The 20,064-nt window shown below is 39.6% G+C and overlaps 1 protein-coding gene across 1 annotated transcript in view; it reads right to left on the reverse strand.

The window, feature by feature from the left end:
* The window catches only part of CSMD1 (CUB and Sushi multiple domains 1), a 611,399-nt gene that overhangs the window by 423,152 nt on the left and 168,183 nt on the right, over nt 1-20,064 (reverse strand). The window contains exon 6 of the mRNA XM_028481319.1: nt 12,836-12,939. Within this exon, the coding sequence (XP_028337120.1) occupies nt 12,836-12,939 (104 nt within the window). The remainder of the gene's footprint in view (nt 1-12,835; nt 12,940-20,064) is intronic.

Genomic DNA, 20,064 nt, shown 5'->3' on the forward strand with positions numbered 1-20,064 from the left:
CATAGCACAGGGAGATCAGCTCGGTGCTCTGTGTCCACCTAGAGCGGTGGGATACGGAGGGTGGGAGGGAGACGCAAGAGGGAGGTGATATGGGGATATATGTATATGTATAGCTGATTCACTTTGTTATAAAGCAGAACTAACACACCTTTGTGAAGCAATTATATTCCAATAAAGCTGTTTAAAAAAAAAAAAAAAACAGTCACACAGCGGCTGCTGTCAGCCAGTGAGAAGAAACACTCAATCCACTGACTGAAGTCAACGTGCTGACAGAAAAGCATGTTGAAAGAGAAAAAGTGTAAGAAAAAAATCAATTCAACCAAAACAAATGCCTCTCATCAAAGACGAAGCTTTGCTTTCAGCAAAGTTGTTTCAGGGATATAAGCACATGATTTGCCCCATCAATCACATCATTTGTGAATCAACACAACCTTCTCACCTGAGGCGCTACAGTGTACACGATTCTTCAGAGGAAGATGAACAACGCCTATTACACGTGAAGGAACTCACGCAGTATTACATACAAATTGAAAAAAAGGAAGTATTTCAGTGAGCGATGTGCACTCATGAAATATGAATATGTACTTCTTTCTGAAGATTTGTCTTCATTGGAAAGACTGTTCCCTTATGTTTGGTTGTTCTACTTGCTTGTTTGAAGATTTTTTTTTTCCCTATGCATAGATTTTATTGAAGTGTAACATACCAAAAAGGGCACAAAGCATGAATGTCTAGCATTAACATCTTCTTTGACTTATAATTATAAAGCTATACTATTCTTTCTCCTGTTGGTTAGTCTTTACAAGGAGAACCTTTTTCTAGCCTTTTGCTTTCAACTCTTCTATGTATATAAATATTTCATGTTTGTATATGTAAGCATCAAATACTTGTTTTACATTATTGTTGATTTACTTATTTTATTTATATTATTTTATCTAATCAGAGATTTTATCCTTTTATTTAGAATATAATTACTAATAAAAGTTCATTTTTCTTGTTTTTTTTCTTTTTTGATTAGTCAATTTTTAAAATTGTCCCTTTAATCTAACACCTTGTTTCTTTCCCCCAAGACTTCAAAGATATCATTCTGTTGTCTTTTTACTTTTATTTTACTTTATATTGAGAAAACTTCCATTGAACTTATATTTGCCGTTTTGAAAATAACGTTTCTTTGTTTATACTACTTGTAAGATCTTTCCTTGTCCTGTTTTTCAGAAGATTTATTATAATGTGCCAGGCTGAGGTTTTTCTTGTATTATGCCTACTGTGTTGTAGAATTTCTTGAATCTCTATCCTGATGTCTGTTGTCAATATTGGAAAATTCTTGGTGATAATGTCTTCGAAGATTAGTTACGTCCCATTTTCTCTTTCTCTTCTTCAATGCCAATTACACACGTTTTCTGAACATTATTCTTCTGCTTCAGGTTGAATATTTTCTACTAATCTATCTTCCAGTTCAAAGCCACATCTATTGAGTTCTTTATTTCAGATGTTGTATTTTTTAATTCTTAAAACTTCATTTGGTTTGTTATGAATTCCGGTTTTCTGGCAAAATTCTTGATCATTTTATTTATATTCTTAAATATATAAATCATAGTTAATTATCAAAATCCCTTAGTGATAACTATAATATCTAGATGTCCTTTTCCTTTTGTATTGTCTGTCTCTTGGTTTTGGGTCACTGGGTGTTATTTCTAGACATTTTGGTTGAATGCTAGACTTTGTGTTATGTCATCATAGAAGCTATGTGTGTTATCTTCATTCTTGGAGGCTTTAATTTTCTTCTGGCAGTGAGAGTGACCACCTTGGTTCAATCAGTCTCTAGAAGGATTCCAGACATCATTTCGAGGTTGTTGATTTCTCAGTGCTTTTAGCCCTTCTTATGTCACAGTCCACAGACTATAAATATATGCATTTATACATTTCATCATTCATCAACCAGCCATATAATATTACCTCTTCCACATTCCTTTCACCATTTCTTTCTGTCTCCACTTTCTCAGTTTGAGTGTCTCATAGCAACATCATTGAAGTAGGCTCCTAATTTATCCTCCTGATTCTTGTATCACTTCCCCCCACCTCTGATTTAATTTTAAGTTGTTAAAAACTTATCATGTAGAAATTTTTCACACACTGAAAAGATTTATACTGTCAAGTTAACTATTTCAGAAATACCTCTGAGTGTAAATATTTGAATTTACTTTATTGTTGCACTGGACTTTATTTTAATGCAGTTTTATGGTAGTCTATTGATTCACATAAAACTAAATAAGCAGGTACTTGGCTACACTACAAAGTTCCTTCAATCGAAGTCAAATTAAGATGATCTGTGGGACGTCCATGGTGGTCCAGTGATTAAATTTCCACGCTTCCACTGCAGGGGGTACGGGTTTGAACACTGGCCTGCGAACTAAGATCCTGCATGCTGCACAGAGTGGCCAATTTTTTTTTTTTAATTAAGAAAAGGATAAAAATAAAAATGACTTACATTACTCAAGTTTTAGAATTTAAGCCTGATACTTAAGTGACTGCTATATTTATGAAAATGACTGTAAGACAGCTTGGTACAATTAATTATTTAACTTGTTTAAAAAATTACTTGAACGTTCAAAAAGTATTTTTGTGTTATTTTTTTAAATTTTACATAATTATTTTAGAATTATTTAAAACAAAAGAAAATATTTCCCTTTTTGTTCCTCTTTCTTTTTTCCAGAAGTATTTTAGTTTGCTAGCACCAATGGAAAAAAAATTGTTTAAAATAATGAAACAAATATTGTTACCCTGTGCAACTGTTTATCTGTTGGAAACGGGATTTTTTGTTTCCATAACTGAAAAATAAAATAAATGCTAGTTTTGGTAAAATACTTTAACAGCCATCATAACACATAAGCTATAATTGCTTTCTTTAAAGCAGTTTTATTTTCTCCCAAAATGACTTTCTAGTAGTGTTTTTAATTAAACTTAAAAATAAAATTATTCCAATGAATCGCTAAGAAATTTGACTTGTTAGAAAACGATAATAAAATTGCCTTTGGGAAACAGAGCCATCATATTGGAGGTGCCAGCTCCCCACTGCCCTCCCCTCCCACTTCTCAACCTGTTGCTCCAACCATGCTGGCGTTTTTAACCGTTCTCCAAAAATATTGGCACTTCTCTGCCTCCAGGTTTTTAGCAAATCCTGAAATCACTGCCTGGAGTGCCTATGCTCCCTGGATAAGGAGTTCTTACAGTATCTGAGGATACTCACTTGGCATTTCTTAACTCCCTTAGGTGATGCAGCTATTTTTTTTCTCTAGGTCATTGGAGAACCCTGCATACACCTCACGGAAGACAAACATTCACAGGCATCTATCTACTTCCTCCTTCTCCTACCAAATTCTAAACCTTCTTGAGTGCAAGCTGATGTCACTTGGCCTTTAATCCCCAGACTCTTGCGTATAAAATGCACCAGTTCTTTGAACAAATGCATAAATGAAAATGTAAATTAATCCCCATTAAAATTCATTAAATATCTACATGTTTAAATTTCATAGGAATATCTCCAACTAAAGATTTAAATTTTTGTTTGATCTTAGCATACCAAGGACTTGGTATTTGAGGTTCTGTTGAAGTTCTGCCTTTAATTTACCCTGTGGCTTTAGCTAAATTATTTTACATTTATGTCAGTTTCTTCATCTGGGAAATAACTGTATTAAATTACCTTCAAGGAATCATTCAGACCTAAAATTCTCTTATCTTTTTTTTTTCTTTTTTTTTCTTTTTTTTTTTTTTTTGCGTTACGTGGGCCTCTCACTGTTGTGGCCTCTCCCGTTGCGGAGCACAGGCTCCGGACGCGCAGGCTCAGCGGCCATGGCTCACGGGCCCAGCCGCTCCGCGGCATGTGGGATCCTCCCGGACCGGGGCACGAACCCGTGTCTCCTACATCGGCAGGCGGACTCTCAACCACTGCGCCACCAGGGAAGCCCCTCTTATCTTTTTGATAGAGTTCAACCATGCCTAAGCTGTCTTAACCTCAGTGGTGTGATATGCCTCCTTGCAATCAGGATCAGTGTTGAACTGAAATCAGCAGTATCTTTGACTGTATGTTCCAGCGTATTGAATCATTAACCCAAAAGGAAGGAAATGACTTTTGATTATGTGTTTGTTCCTTCCCTACAACCAGGGCATACTGCATTGAGAGAACAGCTAAAGTCTTTCACGTGAAAATGGTCATTGTTCTTTATAGCTTAACTGCACCCATGTGAGGCAGTAACTTCATGATGCTTTGGTTGCTACTAATATTACACTGTATATGAAAGCCATCTCATTTCTGGACAGGTCTTCTTTTTGGCCCTTGTTAAATGATTCAACAGTTCTATCCTCACATACATGAAATACATCTGCTGGAAAGGGATAGTGAAATCAAACTGAGTGCTTTCACTCAGCACAGCACCATGCAATTTCCACCTTGCTGTGTGTGTCACTAGTTTGTTCCTTGGTACTGATGAACAGAACTTCCTTGTATGAAAATACCAAGGTGTGTCTATCTATTCACCTGTGCAAGGACATTTACGTTGTTTCCAGTTGTTTGGCAATTATGAATAGAGTTAACTCTGTTCATGTAGGGCAAATTTTATTTCTCTAGGGTAAATACCTAGGAATGGGATTGCCAGATTACATGATAAATAAATACTTAACTTCGTATGAAACTGCCAAACTGTTTTCCAGAATGGCTGTACCATTTTACATTCCCCCCTGCAGTGTTAAAGAATACACAGTGTATAATTCTATTTATGTGATATTCTCAGAAAGACAAACTATAATGACGGATAACAGATCAGTGCTTCACGGTTTTAAGGTGGGAGAGGGTATCACTACAAAGAGAAAGCACAGTTTTGAGGGGTGACAAACTTCTGTATCCTGATTTTGCTGGTCGTTATACAAATCTATACATGTATTAATACTTATAGATCTGTACTCCAAAAAGTCTATTTTACTACATATTCATTAAAGAAATACTTTGTTCAAACCTGGAGATTAAAAAAAAAAAACAAAACTCTGAGTATGCCACAAAGTATGACTTTGATGCAAAGGAACACCTGGGGCCCATCAGACCTGCAGCCTGCTGGCAGGTACCTGACAGGAAAGTGGTGTGGGAACCTTTAAAGCAGGCCTTTCAATTGTAAATTGGGCAGTTAGAAAGTAAATGTTACTCACAAGTTAAAACCTGACCTAAAATTGACCTGTTTTGAAGTCTTTGCATTTTTTTAATATCAATAAATTTCATAAATTCTGAGAAAGTATAGGAAATGCAGAGTTATTTAAAATATAAATGTTAGTTGGCTGTTTGCCTTGATTGGGTTAATACAGTGTGCGCCGGAGAGGTTAAGACACCGTGTGTGATCTGTGCAGCACCTGACGAGAACCATGTCCCCCGGGGATGGAGTAAAATGCCTTTAGGAAGAGTCAGAGATGCCCTGATACAAACCTCCGTAAAAGGTGGCAGAGCCAGAGTCATAAGTGGACTTCGTCATTAAACATACGGAGGCAGAAGGGATTTAAATTCTGGTCTTGGAAGGATATGCTTGTAATCTGAGGTTTTGCACATCTTTATGTGCGATATTGACCAGACCAGGAGAGCAAATCCGCCTGAAGGCAGCCCTGATCAGAGTTAAAGGTTCTCGATCCACCAGCATCCAGCTGGCTCCTCATGCAGGGGACTTACAGGCAACACGTCTATTTACACGACATGTACTGGAACAGTGAGTTGAACAGGTGGAGAGGAACAGAACTCTTTTACCTCAAGTTGACTTTGAAAAATCAGTCAAGGCAGTGGTTGTATAGAATAAATGATCATATTATTATATATGAAGTTAAACCTGGAGATCAACAGGACATACACTGAAGCTGATAGAATTTCCCCACTGGCACCAACGTGAAATTAGAGCAAGCTTTTCAGTGAGTGTGACTTCTGCACACATTTCATTCAGATGTGACAGCTTTTACTCACCGTGCTGGAATCCATTCTAGCCAGGTAGCACAGAAGATGATGTTAGTTACATCAATGGTCTGCCATCACCAAGTTAAATCCACTAAACAGTATCAGAATTGTTAAGCCTTTCTATGTGGAGCTGTAGACAAAATATCTAACCCAAACTTCTATTGTTCACCTCAAAGAAAAAAAAGTTTACGAAGTCCCATAATGAAGTTATTTTACAGACTTCTGTTACTGAGTGCAGCCCAGACGATTTAAAAGTACATGGACACAGACACATTCTTTTCCATTCTCTTCCTTGATAAGCTCAGGTATGAACCCTCAAAATGGCACAAGACACAACCAGAAGAGGACTCTGAAGGCAAGCTGGTTTGAGACTCCAGGGTCAGAGAACCAACGCAGTGCAGGCTGTCTGTGTGCCCCGCCCCTAAAACAGAGGACCACCAGACCTGGTGTTTCCTGAACCCTGACCGGGCAACAGAGGCTCCAGGTAAGCTCCATCCTCACGGGCATGCAAGGGGTATCCCTCAAACGACACAAGGAAGACCGGCACCACCAGCACGGGGGACGGATGAAGGGAACTTGGTAACCACAGGTGTCCAGGGCAAGCCTTCACCTTCCCCGGGGCCCGAGCCTCCCTTTTCTGAGTAGAGAAACGGAGGCAGCAGAACCTGTGAGAGAGACCAGCCACACCAGTGACCCAATCCAGGAAGTCTCTGTCTCTGCCCATCTGAGACTGAGACGCCCCTTCCATCCCAGAGACAGGAGCAGAGGGAAGGGTGAGGGACAAGGGGGAGATGCAGGAGGGGAGCAGTGATGGGGGTCCCACCAACCCCTCCCCACCAGAAAGTATGAGTGTGAGTCCCACGGGCACCAATCAACCAAGCAGAGACCCAGATGATGACGTACATGTTCTGCCAGCGAGGCTGTCACTGGAACCCCAGCCGACACAAGTTGGCCGAGAACTGCGTGTTAAGTCTAGCCAGGGTGACTGCCTGCTAAAACAAGAGGTTTAAAAAATTCCCAGTACATCCTAACATGATAGACAAAACAGCCTGGGTCCAATTATCATACTAAGAACCAAGAAAATCACAACTTCAACGAGAAAAGACAACCAACTGACAATACCTAAAATGAATCAGATGTTGACATTACCTGACAAGGATTTTAAAGCAGCCATTGTGTAAATGTTTCAATCATTTACAAATTCTCTGCAATCAAATTAAAAAACAAACAAACAAACAGATGATCCCAGCAAAGAAAGAGAAGTTACAAAAGAGAACAGGTCTATAGAATTCGCCCACACTGAACAGAAGAGACAAAATACAATGGAAAAAAAAAGTGAACAAAACCTCAGGGACCTGTGGGTCAAAAACAAAAGGCCCAACATCTTATCATTCGAATTCCAGAAGGAGAGAAAGAGAGTGAGGCTGAAAGGGGGTTAAAGAAACAATTGCTGAAAACTCCTCAAATTTGGGGAAACACATAACCTACAGTTCTAAGAAACCAAGTGAACCTCAAACAGGATAAACTCAAACAAATCCATGTTAATTAAACAAATCCACCTAATTAAACTTTTGAAAACTAAAGACAAGGAACAAAATCTTGAAAAAAGCCCAGAAACCAGTTAGGCAGCCTGCTGTCTCCACGGCCATAAGTCAGGTTCTCCTTGTCTTCCTCTATAGCAGGTGGAAGCAATACCTTTGCCACAAGTTTGTCAGGAGACAATGCGGGTCCAGGGAGATCCAGTGAATGGCAGTTCAACTCCTCTTCCTTCTTCCTTTCTAGTATATTCCATTTCCAAAGACAGTTCTGAGCACCACATATTTCATTATATTAAGGCAGAGATAATAACTACAGTAATACAATACTATCTTCTCTTTGCATCATGCTTTTTCACCTTTTTCAAACAATGTTTCATTAGCCGTCTCACTTTACACTTACAACCATGCTTGCAAAGTTGCAAAGTTGGCATGAGATGGGGAGCTGGTCTTGCTGCCCTGGAGGTCTTGCATACCCCTTACTGTTTTAAATGCACTAAGCCCCCCAAAAGAGAATGACTGCACCTTTGAGGTGCAGTTGCTACTAATATTACACTGTATATGAACCTTTGAGGTTAATTCAATATCAAAAACACAAAATACACACTTTAAATACTTCTGACTGATGAATCGTGGAAGAGAGATCCTTAGCTCTCCAGGTTAACAGTGTAGCAAGCAAGGCATGCACTTCCTGGCTCCTTAGAGAAAACTGCCACATTGAGTCAACACTGGGGATGTAAGTGGCAGAACAGCTGGAAAATGACTCAGGCTGTCTGGACTCCAAATTAGCTGGAACTAGTCTCCCCGCATCTCCCACAGGTGCTGCCGTTGGGCTGCGCTTCCTTGGGACCTATGGCTTCTTCTCCTCTGCAGGAAGGTTCCCCGGAGACCACTTCCATGGGCCCCCAAGGCCCCAGGTCAGTTTGCTTTCCCAGACACCCCAGAACAGATGGAATCCCAAACCTAAAATGCGTGTGTCCAGTGGTCCGGCTATCTCTCCTCTGATAGGGCTGCTGGAATAGAGAACTTAGGCACCATGGAGCGTCCAGAGAGTGGCAGCCTTCTGCTAACCCTCCCCAGCGTGATAATGAAGGTCAGGAAGCCTCTGCCTTCTCCACTTGCGGACCATCCCCTCAAAGCCTACTGTTACACACCTCTGAGTCCTGCAATGTCTGAATTTCAATAAATGTTTCTTCAAAGAATCAAGGAAGAACGTTTCCCCATAAAGAGACAAAGGAGGGAAACCTAGCAATGGATGAACTTCACTTCAAGAATAGAGCTTTTAGGATTTGAGTCTGATCTGCACTCTCATATGTGTCCGTGCTCACAGGCAATGTCATTATGAGAATGATTATACGAGGAAAAAGAGTTTTGATCACGTGGTTCCAGAATTCTAAGAATCTAAGGAGTGCACTTGCTTTCTAATTTTGAAAAATGGGTTTTTGCCTAGAGAACGTCTAGGTAGCTACCTTTATGTGCTTCTTCCTAACATAAATTGCTCAAGCTTTCTCCAAAGCACTGAGATGTACTGTGATCAACTCCTCTGATAATGTCCAAAGAATACATAGACACACACATCAGTTTTCAGTGTCTGCTTTGTTATGGCTGTTGTGTAGTCTTTTAATAAAAAAAGAATGATGCCCCTTCGCTCAGCACCCGCAGACAATGGCAAAGGTAGGTGGAGGGCTACCATATGAGGGCCGGAGCCACTTCTAAGCCCAAGAAGCAATTTAAGAACAGTGGATCAACCAGCCATAGGAAACAACTAGTATCCTTATTGGTTAATAGACAAGTGTAGTCAGGCACAGGCAATACTACTCGCTCACAGATTTCCCTGATACTGACTATTCATCCCTTACAGAGATGGGCACTTAAAACCTGCCACCGGTGCCTGCAATCCCCAGGACATCCTGAAATTAATGCCATGTCCTGGTCACCCACTGCTAGTAACTGCAAAGGCCAGAGGAAAGTCGTGAAGAGCAATGCCTCTGGATGTAGTTTTTCTGCAAATTAAACTTGAGAAAATTACCAACATATATTCTTGGAGAGATCTCAATAGAGATTTGCTAAGTGAGTTATTTAATTTTGTTTTAAGTCTGTCATTCTGTAAAAGTAACCTGAATAAATTCATCCATCTCTTGGGAAGACTCAGCTATTGAAAGAGTCCCCCCTAACATTCAGTTGTTCTCTTTTTGCGCCAAGAAAGTTAAGAAAATAAAAAGCCATTAACAGAAATTAAAATTTTTAAAAGCATATTTAGGATGAGCCAGTTAGGCTATCTCACTTTCTGAATTTCTCCTGAAAATTAAGATCTGAATAGAATTCCACAGGCCCCCTAAAAAGGGGAACCTATAAAATATTGAGCTTGAGGTAGTAAATATCAGCTACCCATAAAGAAGTTTCTTAACTCAAATTTTATTTGAAATATGTATCATGACAGTCAATGATTCTATATACTGTCTGGTATATAACCATCTCAGCTCATCTGCCATTTCTCCAATTAGATTTTAAACTCCATGCTGAGACTCAGGTCTGACACATAAGTACTCAAAAATATTTGTTGCCGTATTCTCTAAAATTGCCTGTTTATCCAAAGACACCAACTGTGATTCTCTCGTTTTTTCTTTTTCTGCAATTTTGTATACTAAGGAAATATATCAGTGGCTTTGCTTTTCTCTACTGAAGATGATTAAATGCCCAACTGATCTTTGTTACATTATGTTTCCCAAAGGGCATCTCACTTTGATTCAGTAGACTGTTTAGTTTTTCCTTTATAGATTTGAGCTACTGAGAGGAGGTTCTAATAACACTTATGTCAAGGTAATACATAGTTTGCTATCACTCCCTTAACAACAAATAGCATTAAAAAATGGGTGTATGGCTTCAGATCTTTAATAGTGACCTAAGGGATTTTATATGGCACTGCTTTTCTACATTTATGTTTTACATTTTGCATTTATTTGAAAATTTCTCTCATTTGTTTTAATGATATCCCTTCTTAAATTAGATGTTATGGTAATAATAAAGCTATTTCATGTGTGGTTTGTATTTCTTGGCTCTCCAGTGCATTCACATGCATTATTTCATTTTGCTCCTTACCACAGGCAGGAAAAGTCTGTTATACATATTTCATAGCCATAAAAACAGAGGTACAGAGAGGGTCACAGATAGTTAAGAGCAAAGCTAGAGCCAGAAATTCCACCTTTGGCATCCTGGCCTCACTGCTATCCACCGTATCAGTGTCTACAAGTACCGCTCCAGACCAATGACAGGCTGTGTGCACACAATTGACATGGAAGATTGCAAACAATACAGGTATCTGTCCCCATCCTGCAGGAATCCGTATTTTTATAAATAAATGCAATTTAAAGCTAGTAATTGGACAAAAAAAGAATACCCATTTGGTAAGAGTGTGGGGAAACAGGGACCTTTACATACTGTGGTGGAAGAGAAAGTTGATATAAACTTTTGGGGGGATTACTGGAAAAGCCTAATGATGTAAATGAAGATGCTACCTACTCCTGAAATTCCTCTGCTGGAAATTTTCCTGAAGGCATATGAAACAAGCATGACAATTTGTACAAAGTAGTTTACTGCATAGCTGCTTAGAAATGTAAGATTACGGGGGGATGGAGAAAAGTCAAAGGCTATCAATGAGAATCAGTTAAAAAACATGGCACATCCACATGTATAAGGAATACAGACACTGGAGGAGGATCATGGAGTCTGAACTCCTGCTAGAACAGACGCTAGGTTTGTGAATTGGGGTAAATCTATCTAAGCCTCAGTTCCATCATTTATATGATGAAGACAGTATTAACCCCTAACTCACAGGATTAAGGTGAAGACCGAACAAGAGAATATGTATTAGGGATCTAGCACAGTGCATGGTATATAAGAGGTACTCAATAAATGCTATGGGATTACCACTGGTACTATTATAATTATTATCGTAAGTCATGGGCCAGTAACATGATTTTAATTATTATTAGTAGTAGCTATAAAACATGAGATAAAGATATATACTGATAGGGAATTACGTCCAAGATACAATAAAGGAAAAGAGAATGTCCCCAATGCCATCAGAGTGCGGGTCCATTAATTTTAAAGGCACAGATAGATGTTCACTGCAGAACTTTTTACAATGTGAACTACCTCATAAGTAAATGCTAAGTAAGAGAATGAGTGGGTATAACGGCCACACCTCTTGTTGTTGTTGTTGTTTTTCCCTAGCAGAATAATACTTTGAAGTTGTCCAGGGCAAGCTTTCTCACAAATAAAGAGAAAATCTCAGCCATGTATAAGCAGAGAAAAAAGGTGAAAATCCTACAGAATGACTTCCATTAGTGAAAGTAGTTTCGGGAGCCCCTGCAGGAAGCTGTCTGTGCAACGTGCGAATGAAGAGGAAGAGGCTGCAAAGACATTTCCTTCTGCACTGAAAACACTGAGGAGTGAAGATACCCCTGGGTCATGGTTTTAATATAGCTAGAACAAGTCTCCTAAAAACTGTCCTATCAATATTAAAACCATGACCCGGGGGTATATTTACTCCTCAGCCTCAACTAAGAAGTCCGCATGCCGCAACTAAAGATCCTGCACGCCGCAACGAAGATCCCGCATGCCGCGACTAAGACCCGGAGAAGCCAAAATAAATAAGTAAATAAATATTTAAAAAAAGAAAAAAAAAACTGTCCAGACTATCCTCACGGCCCTGCATCTGGAAGAGGCTGACGGTGTCCAGGGCGAAGTGGTGCAGACTCTCCCATGAGTCCAGTTGCCAGTGGACCGGTGCAGGGATCTGTGTGCTGACGTTCACGGTGGGGCCGCTACTGTATTTGCCAGGACTCCGGGTACAGAAGTCCACAGATTTAAAGGGCGCTACGACACTGTTCTCCCCACGCTCTCTGCTACTTTTAGTATGCAGCTTTACAGAGGGCAAGGCTTTCAGAAGACATATGGCGTTATTCTAGAAGATACTTGTACTTCCCCAAACACTGACAATATAATAAGTAGAAAGAGGGGTGGACAGGGAGCAGCTGAGTTGAGAAACTTATCACCTCTACTTTCTGCTTTTCCATATAGTCTAATCTTCTGCCATATTTTTCAATGATTTAAAATAAAAAACACTGCCACAGATAGAATGCAATCCTGAATTAGTCCTCATCTGAAATCAGATTTAGAAACTACTAATTTAGCCATACGTGGCATTTATTAAACTTCTGAGTGGGATGGAAAGTCTGCACTAGGATCTCAAGGACACATCTGTGTTTGCACAGATAACTTCCTGTTCTGGAAAAGAAGAAACAAGGGAAGATACACTTACACATACAAGACGGTTCTGGTATCACCCACTTTCCCAGCATCGCCCACAGTTAGGGTGTCGTAGCCTCTTTCCAACTCAAACTCCTCAAAGGCAAGCTTGATGACCTAAATCAAACACAAGAGAGAATTACTTAGCATAACAGGAACTTTCTGGGACCTCACATAATGCAAATATCCAGTTGTAGTATTAATTTTGCTCCATAATTTCCTTGTTATTTCAAATGATTTAAAGTTGCTTTGAAAAATAATGATTGTATATATTTGAGAGCCCTCGATTATAGAATTTTATGGAATTCAAAATTGCTATTACTCCAAAGATATTTATCATCAGCTCTAAAAATGAAATTAACCCATATTGTATTGACACTTTAAATCAAATATCTATCAAATATTTATTGTCACATAGTGTTCGGAATGACCAAAAGGTAAATCAGTATAAGCAAAATAAATGGGGACTGCAGTTAATGAGATATATTTTGAGGATACCTAGAACACCAAGGAATAGATATTTTTAGTGTGATGTCTGCAGATTTCATGTATGTACCAATATTAACATATGAAAAAGACCTTCTGAGGCTAGAAAGTTGTCCTCTACATTTAACTTTGCAAAGCCTTGTCTTTTTCTGTCTTTTTTTTTTTTTAATAAAGAACACTGTCTCGGTGGTCAACACCATTTAGACAAGACCAGTTTGTGTCTGACACATGGATATATTAGAATACTATGAACTTCTTTCTTCTCATAAAAGAAATGCTTCCTTTGTTGACCAATATTGTGATAAAGGGGGAAGAGAGTCTGAGGTGTCACAAAGTTAGGCTGGAACCCTAGGTGACAAGGAGAAATATATATATAGATGATAGATAGATATCGGTAACATGAAGAAGAGAGAGAGGGAGAGGCTATCACAGACAGATGAAAGAGACAGATGGATAGATAGACAGATATGATGGATAGATGAGATAGGTAGATAAATGACAGAGGGGGAGAGAGAGAGAACAGGAAGTACAGAAACTGTAATATTGGAAATACATTTTAATGGGATCTGCTTCAGAGTAAATCTGAAACTCCGGACTCCTGTAAAAAACATAAAATGCCTGTTCATTAAACCTGAAAGAAAGACTTAAGTGGTACGAGGGGGAAAGCAGGCTTCTGACTAATATCCAATTTGATGTGTGCAATACTGAGCAGGCTCTAACCAGGTGCCTTCCCAAGCAGTGCTCATATGGGATGCATTAATTCTGCTATTGGAAGTTCTTACTAAAATTAGTGGTAGAGCTGTTATGATTTATTTTAAGAATCTACTCTTTCAAATTCCAGCGTTTGTCTGAATACATTATTTTAGCAATCGAATTTGAAACAGGTGTAGAGGTTCATGACTGTTGCAGACCAGTATCAACATTGCATATGAAGCCCAGCACCCGAGGATGGTTTTATTTCCATTTCTGTGTTTCCCATGGGCCGATTTATAAATGTCCATGGTGGTACAAGAAAGAATAAAAGGACTAAAGAATCATGCAACCTGGAGGTTCCCATCACCTTTTTTGACACATTTACTCTGTCTTGACTTGGGTAACAGCCTGCAGTGAAGCAATGATAATCCATTCAGGCCTGAGGGTCACGGTTGGCAGATTTGTAATGAGTCACAGATAGGGGGTCTCACTTCATAAATGTGTTTTCATTATGGGTGTAAAAATAACCATTTTGTAATTCTTTCAAGCCAAAGCAAACGGTGTTGGAGAGGTTTTTGTCAGGGTTCAGACTCAACCATCAGCCTCTGCTGATAGTCAAAGGACGATCTTAGCATTATTAATGCCCCATAAAAAGAGAAAAGGTAGACCCAATCTTGTGTAAAGAACCTTTAGTTTGTCAGAAAATATGGCATTCTATAAATATACCTGGTAGTAAAACAGAAATACACATCTGGAATGAAAGTTGCTGTCATTTCTCAGTGACAAGTGATGTGTTGATCGGAGAATTCATTTTTTAATAAAAACTGTATATAAGGAGTACAGCATGATGATTTGATGTACATATACATAGTGAAATGATGACTACAGTCAAGCTAATTAACCTGTCTCCTCACACAGTCACCCTTTGTGTATATAGTGAAAACACCTTAAATCCATTCTCTTAGCCAATTTCTAGTTATCAATACAGTATTATTAACTATAGTCACCATGCTGCCCATTAGATCTTCAGATTTATCCATTCTTCATAATTGTAACTTTGTGCCCTTTGACCAACATCTCTCCATTTCCCCACCTTCTCATCCCTGGTCACCATTATTCGACTCTCTGCTTCTGTGTATTTGACTTTTTTAGATTCCACACATAAGTGAGATCATGCAGTTTTTTCCTTTCTGTGTCTGTCTTGTCTCACTTAATACAATGTCTTCCTGGTGCATCCATGTTGTTGCAAATGGTAGGATCTCCTTCGTTATTAAGGCTGAATGATATTCCATTTACATATATATACATCACATCTTCTTTACTCTTTCACCCAGTGATGGACACTTAGGTTGCACCCATGTCGTGGGTATTGTGAATAGTTCTGCCTTATGTTTTAAAGTGTGAATGATTCAGTGGCATTTAGTCTCAATGGTCCCTTTAGCTCCACATGCGCGCACGCACACGCGCACACACACACATGCACACGCACGCAGAGCGCACACGCACGCACGCACACAAGTGCTCTTCTGTGCCTTGGCTGGTCCCTGCAGCTGGCCTTGTAGATGCTGCTCCACATCCTTCAAGTCTCTGCATGAAGCCTGTTCTCGGTGTTGTCTCCCCTGCCCATTCTGTCCAAGACGTCAGTCTCTTTGTCCACATCCAGCCTACTCCCTTCATGATGTTGCACTTTTTGAAATTTCTTGCTGGTGTGCCCGTACCCTCTGCCTCACCTCCTTCATGGTACGTGCCCTGAGGGCAGGAGCTACGCCCTCCATCTGCTGAGGACAACGGACTCATCTTTCAGGAGGTACTGAATACCTACTCTGCCCAGGTCCAAAGAGAAGATGGACCAAGTTCTAGCCTTCAAAAAACTTAGAGTTACAAGGGGTATCATGATAAACACAAAGTAATTATAGAATTTTTAACTTTTCCAGACAAATATTCCTTAATGACAACAAATCAAATAGGAAGAAAAATGAAAGCAGGACAAAGTTCTAGAATTCTGAAAGCTTAAGACTCACAGGGGGTAGTTGGATAAACACAAAACAATTATAGAATTTAACGTACAGATTAAGGTTTCTTAATGACAACTGATGAAATCCTTTACTTTTTCAACTTCCAAACGCAATCTCAGAACTGTGAGAAAAAGATGCTGTTCAGTCTAGACTCTGGTGTAATTTTTTAAATACATTCTTGGTATTTTGTAATATGTTCTTTTTTCCTATTTAAAGTAAAAAGACCCCAAAAGTTTGAACCATTTCTCCTTTCCCGACCCCCTGCTTCTGGCAACCACCAATCTTTCTCTGTATCTACAGCTTGTTTGTTCTGTTTTTTAGATTCCACGTGTAAGAGAGATGAGACGGCACTTGTCTGTCTCTGTCTTTGACTTATTTCTCTTAGTATACTGCCCTCCAGTTCCATCCGGGTTGTGGCGGGATTCACCCTTTTCACGGCTGAATAATATTCTTTTATACATAAGGTACCTATGATGGCAGGGAAGTAATGGAGTTAAATTACATTTGCTTATATCTTCTTACTAGAGGATGAGGAGGGTCAACAGTTTAGTGTGACCAAATGTGGAATATAGAATCTAAGCAGACTTAACATTACTTGATATTCTGACACCTCTGTTTGCACAGGAGGAAAATGAAAGCCAGGAAAGATGAGGGCCTTATCCTGCAGTTATTAGTGAGAGGTTTAGATCTCAAACTGGGAAATCCTGAGTCTCGATGTAGTTTTTAGATTGTTTCCCACACGTTCAAATATAAATGAAGAAGATAAGAGTAGAGGTTATAAAACTTAATTCTACTTTCAAACTTCTTTCTTTCTTACAAACTACTCATTTTAAAGTATTTCTTGGAAAGCTTTAGCTACTGTAGTCCTGTTTTCTTTCTCTGATCCCAATCTAATATGCTTTAGTACTATAGCAATGTGGCAGTCATTTCCTACACACCAAGTTGGTCTCTGGTAATTAAGCATCTCTAGGAAGACACTGCTGTGTGATGACAGGTGGTCCAGTGAAAGACACCGCAGGCCAGTGAAAGGAAGGCGCAGGACAGGCCGTTCTCAGGGTGCGGGGGGTGCCCAGGGAAGGAGCCTCAGATGCGGAAGAGAAGGAACATCTTCCAGAGGAGGTGCCACCTAGGAGCTAAAATATCCAAACAGTGGCCTGAACCCAGCTGCTGGTGGTCCTGAAACCTGCCCCAGGAGTACCTCGAAGAGTGATGCCAATCACTAGATTCCTGGAAAAACAACAGCCCAATCCGATGTCTCATCTAATTTCACTCCCTAATTTGTGCAAAATTGGTTTGTTCACTTTACAAACGTTTTTAGTGGATATTCAACTATTTTTCTTCAGCATCTAACCAAATTCTGTTGACTATTATCCTTGCATAATATAGAGTAGCCAAAAAAATTGATTGTGCTCGAAGTAAGTGTAATACAAATTAGTAGAATTGCTTCTCAGTTTTTTGTTTATTTTTTTAATGGTGCAAAGATGCTAATTTTTTGGACAGAAAGGTTAGGGGATAAAGCACACAATAATCTTAAATGAGAGAAAAATAACGGGAAATTGGGCAATTTTGCGGGGGATAAGTATGAAAAAGAAAACAGAATTTAGCTATTTAATTGTGATTACGTAAAAACTGAAAGAGCCTTAGCAATTAAGAATGTTATATTGGGACTTCCCTGGTGGCGCAGTGGTTAAGAATCCGCCTGCCAATGCAGGGGACATGGGTTCCATCCCTGGTCCGGGAAGATCCCACATGCCGCGGAGCAGCTAAGCCCGTGTGCCACAACTACTGAGCCTGTGCTCTAGAGCTCACACGCCACAACTACTGAGGCCGCGTGCCACAACTACTGAAGCCTGGGCGCCTAGAGCCCTTGCTCCACAACAAGAGAAGCCACCGCAATGAGAAGCCTGCGCACTGCAACAAAGAGTAGCCCCCGCTTCCCGCAACTAAAGAAAGCCTGCACACAGCAGTGGAGACCCAATGCATCCAAAAATAAATAAATTAATTAATTAATAATAAAAAAAAAAAGAATGTTATATTGTCAAAAGAACTTTTTTTTAATTTTTGTTTTGAGACACTCAATTTTCTAAATAGAGAAAAGAGAAATATACAATGACAGAGTGGTAGAATTGATACAATACTGAATTTTTAAGTATTAATTTAAAACAAATATGAAAACATTGCTCTGAAAAACAAAATGGAAGTACACTGCATAGTCACAATTCATTAGGGGAAAAAAAGCCAGTCACTATAGGCCCATTCAAATAAGGAGCCCATCTCACCTGACTCAATTAAGCCAGAGGAATCCAGATGTATCAATTCATACACACACACACACACACACACACACACACACACACACACACACTCTCTTTCTCTCTCTCTCACACAGACACCCCATATGGATCACTGGGCTTCCTCATCAAAAGTTTTATTTCTTATGTGCCTTTTGTTTCAGTGTCATCTTTAAACTACATTTGGGGGTCTTTTTGGATGACATGTTTCTGCCCGAAATTGTGATGGTAGGAAGAGATACAGAATAAGAGGAAGATTTTACAATTTTCCAAGATGTAGAACTGACAGCACAAAATAAATAAGTACAAAGCCCCTACATCTTGGAAAAAGCTAACTCATAAAAGCCTTAATGAATGACGGTAGGGTTGAAATCAACAGGGTAGGGAATAGGACTTGGAACACAAGGGGACAGAAACTGATAAAAAGAAGGCTTAATAACCTGATCCATTCAATTTCACATTATTTTTCAGAAGAAAAACTTTTCAAACTGTGAATTTCCTCCAAAAGGACATAACAACTCTATACCTCACATCTGAAAGGAAAATTCACACTTCCTTATGAACCAAAAATTATGAAATGATTTCTGATCAATTGTAAGTGTTTTAGCCTGAGGTTCTAAGGACCAACCATGAAACAACTGAAAAAGTATAATTAATTATAAAGAGATGTTCTGTCCAAATGCACGCGCCACAGAGCCGGGGTGATGCACATCGGTGTTGCCCACAGAAAAATACATATAATGTTTCATATCTGTAAATTATATATACAAACGGCCAATGATATGCAATATGAAATTACCAAGATTTGGTTCCAACCTAGAGAGAACAGTACTTTGAAAGAAACAATTTAGGAAAAATATATTATTATTTCTAGGGTAGCCTTGACTGATATTTAGCCCCCCACATAAACTCTAAATGTCTTTTAAAACTAGAGTTCAAGGCACCATTAACAAAAAGGGGACACACATTATTTCAAATGTAGCTGCAATGTTATTAACCTGTGCTACCAAGAGTCAAATTAAACAGGTAATCAGTGGAAGAAAATAGAAAACACTCAAACAGGCAGAACAACATGTAATTTATCCATTGGCAGCCGTTTGGTCATCACAAGAAACGAGGAACTTGGTGTCTGGATCCTGGACTCTCCCACATGGTTTTCTAGAACTTTGCTAATGTCCATCCTGAAGGCTTCTGCCAAGTCCCTTCTCTCAACAGTAACTGGAACATAAATTACCTTAATTCTCTCTGTGCTGCCCTTACATGGACCCTTTGTCTCTGAGATCAAGACTCCTAAGAATGCAGGTGCATGCCATGTGCAAGGCACGGAAAGGACCCAGATCTGCTTCTCCTGCCCCCTCCTCCAGGCCCACACTATTGTTGGAAAGCAGCACAGAGCGAGCAAGTCTAAGCCCACCGAAGTGAGAGGGGATCCAAGCCCTGCCGCCCACCCCGCAGGGGCCTGAAGGACTTGCATCCCCCTCCTACAGCCTCCTCATCTGTAAAACCAGAGTGACATCATTTTCCAACGGGGGTTGAGGATTAACGGGAGGATGCAGGTCAAGTGTGTGCATCTTGCAAGGGTCCAGCAGGCACTGGGTTAACGGTGGTGTGTTCAGCACCACCGTTATCGCTACCTTTCATAGCAAACTCTTCACTGCTACCAGGCCAGGCAGGCCACATTCTGTCACCAGCTTGAGGGATTCTGTTATTTCAAACCTCCCAAGTCTTTAAAACCAAGGAAAATCCTGTCTCTCTTC

This window comes from Physeter macrocephalus, chromosome 20 (genome assembly GCF_002837175.3).
Source record: "Physeter macrocephalus isolate SW-GA chromosome 20, ASM283717v5, whole genome shotgun sequence".
Classification (NCBI taxonomy): domain Eukaryota; kingdom Metazoa; phylum Chordata; class Mammalia; order Artiodactyla; family Physeteridae; genus Physeter; species Physeter macrocephalus.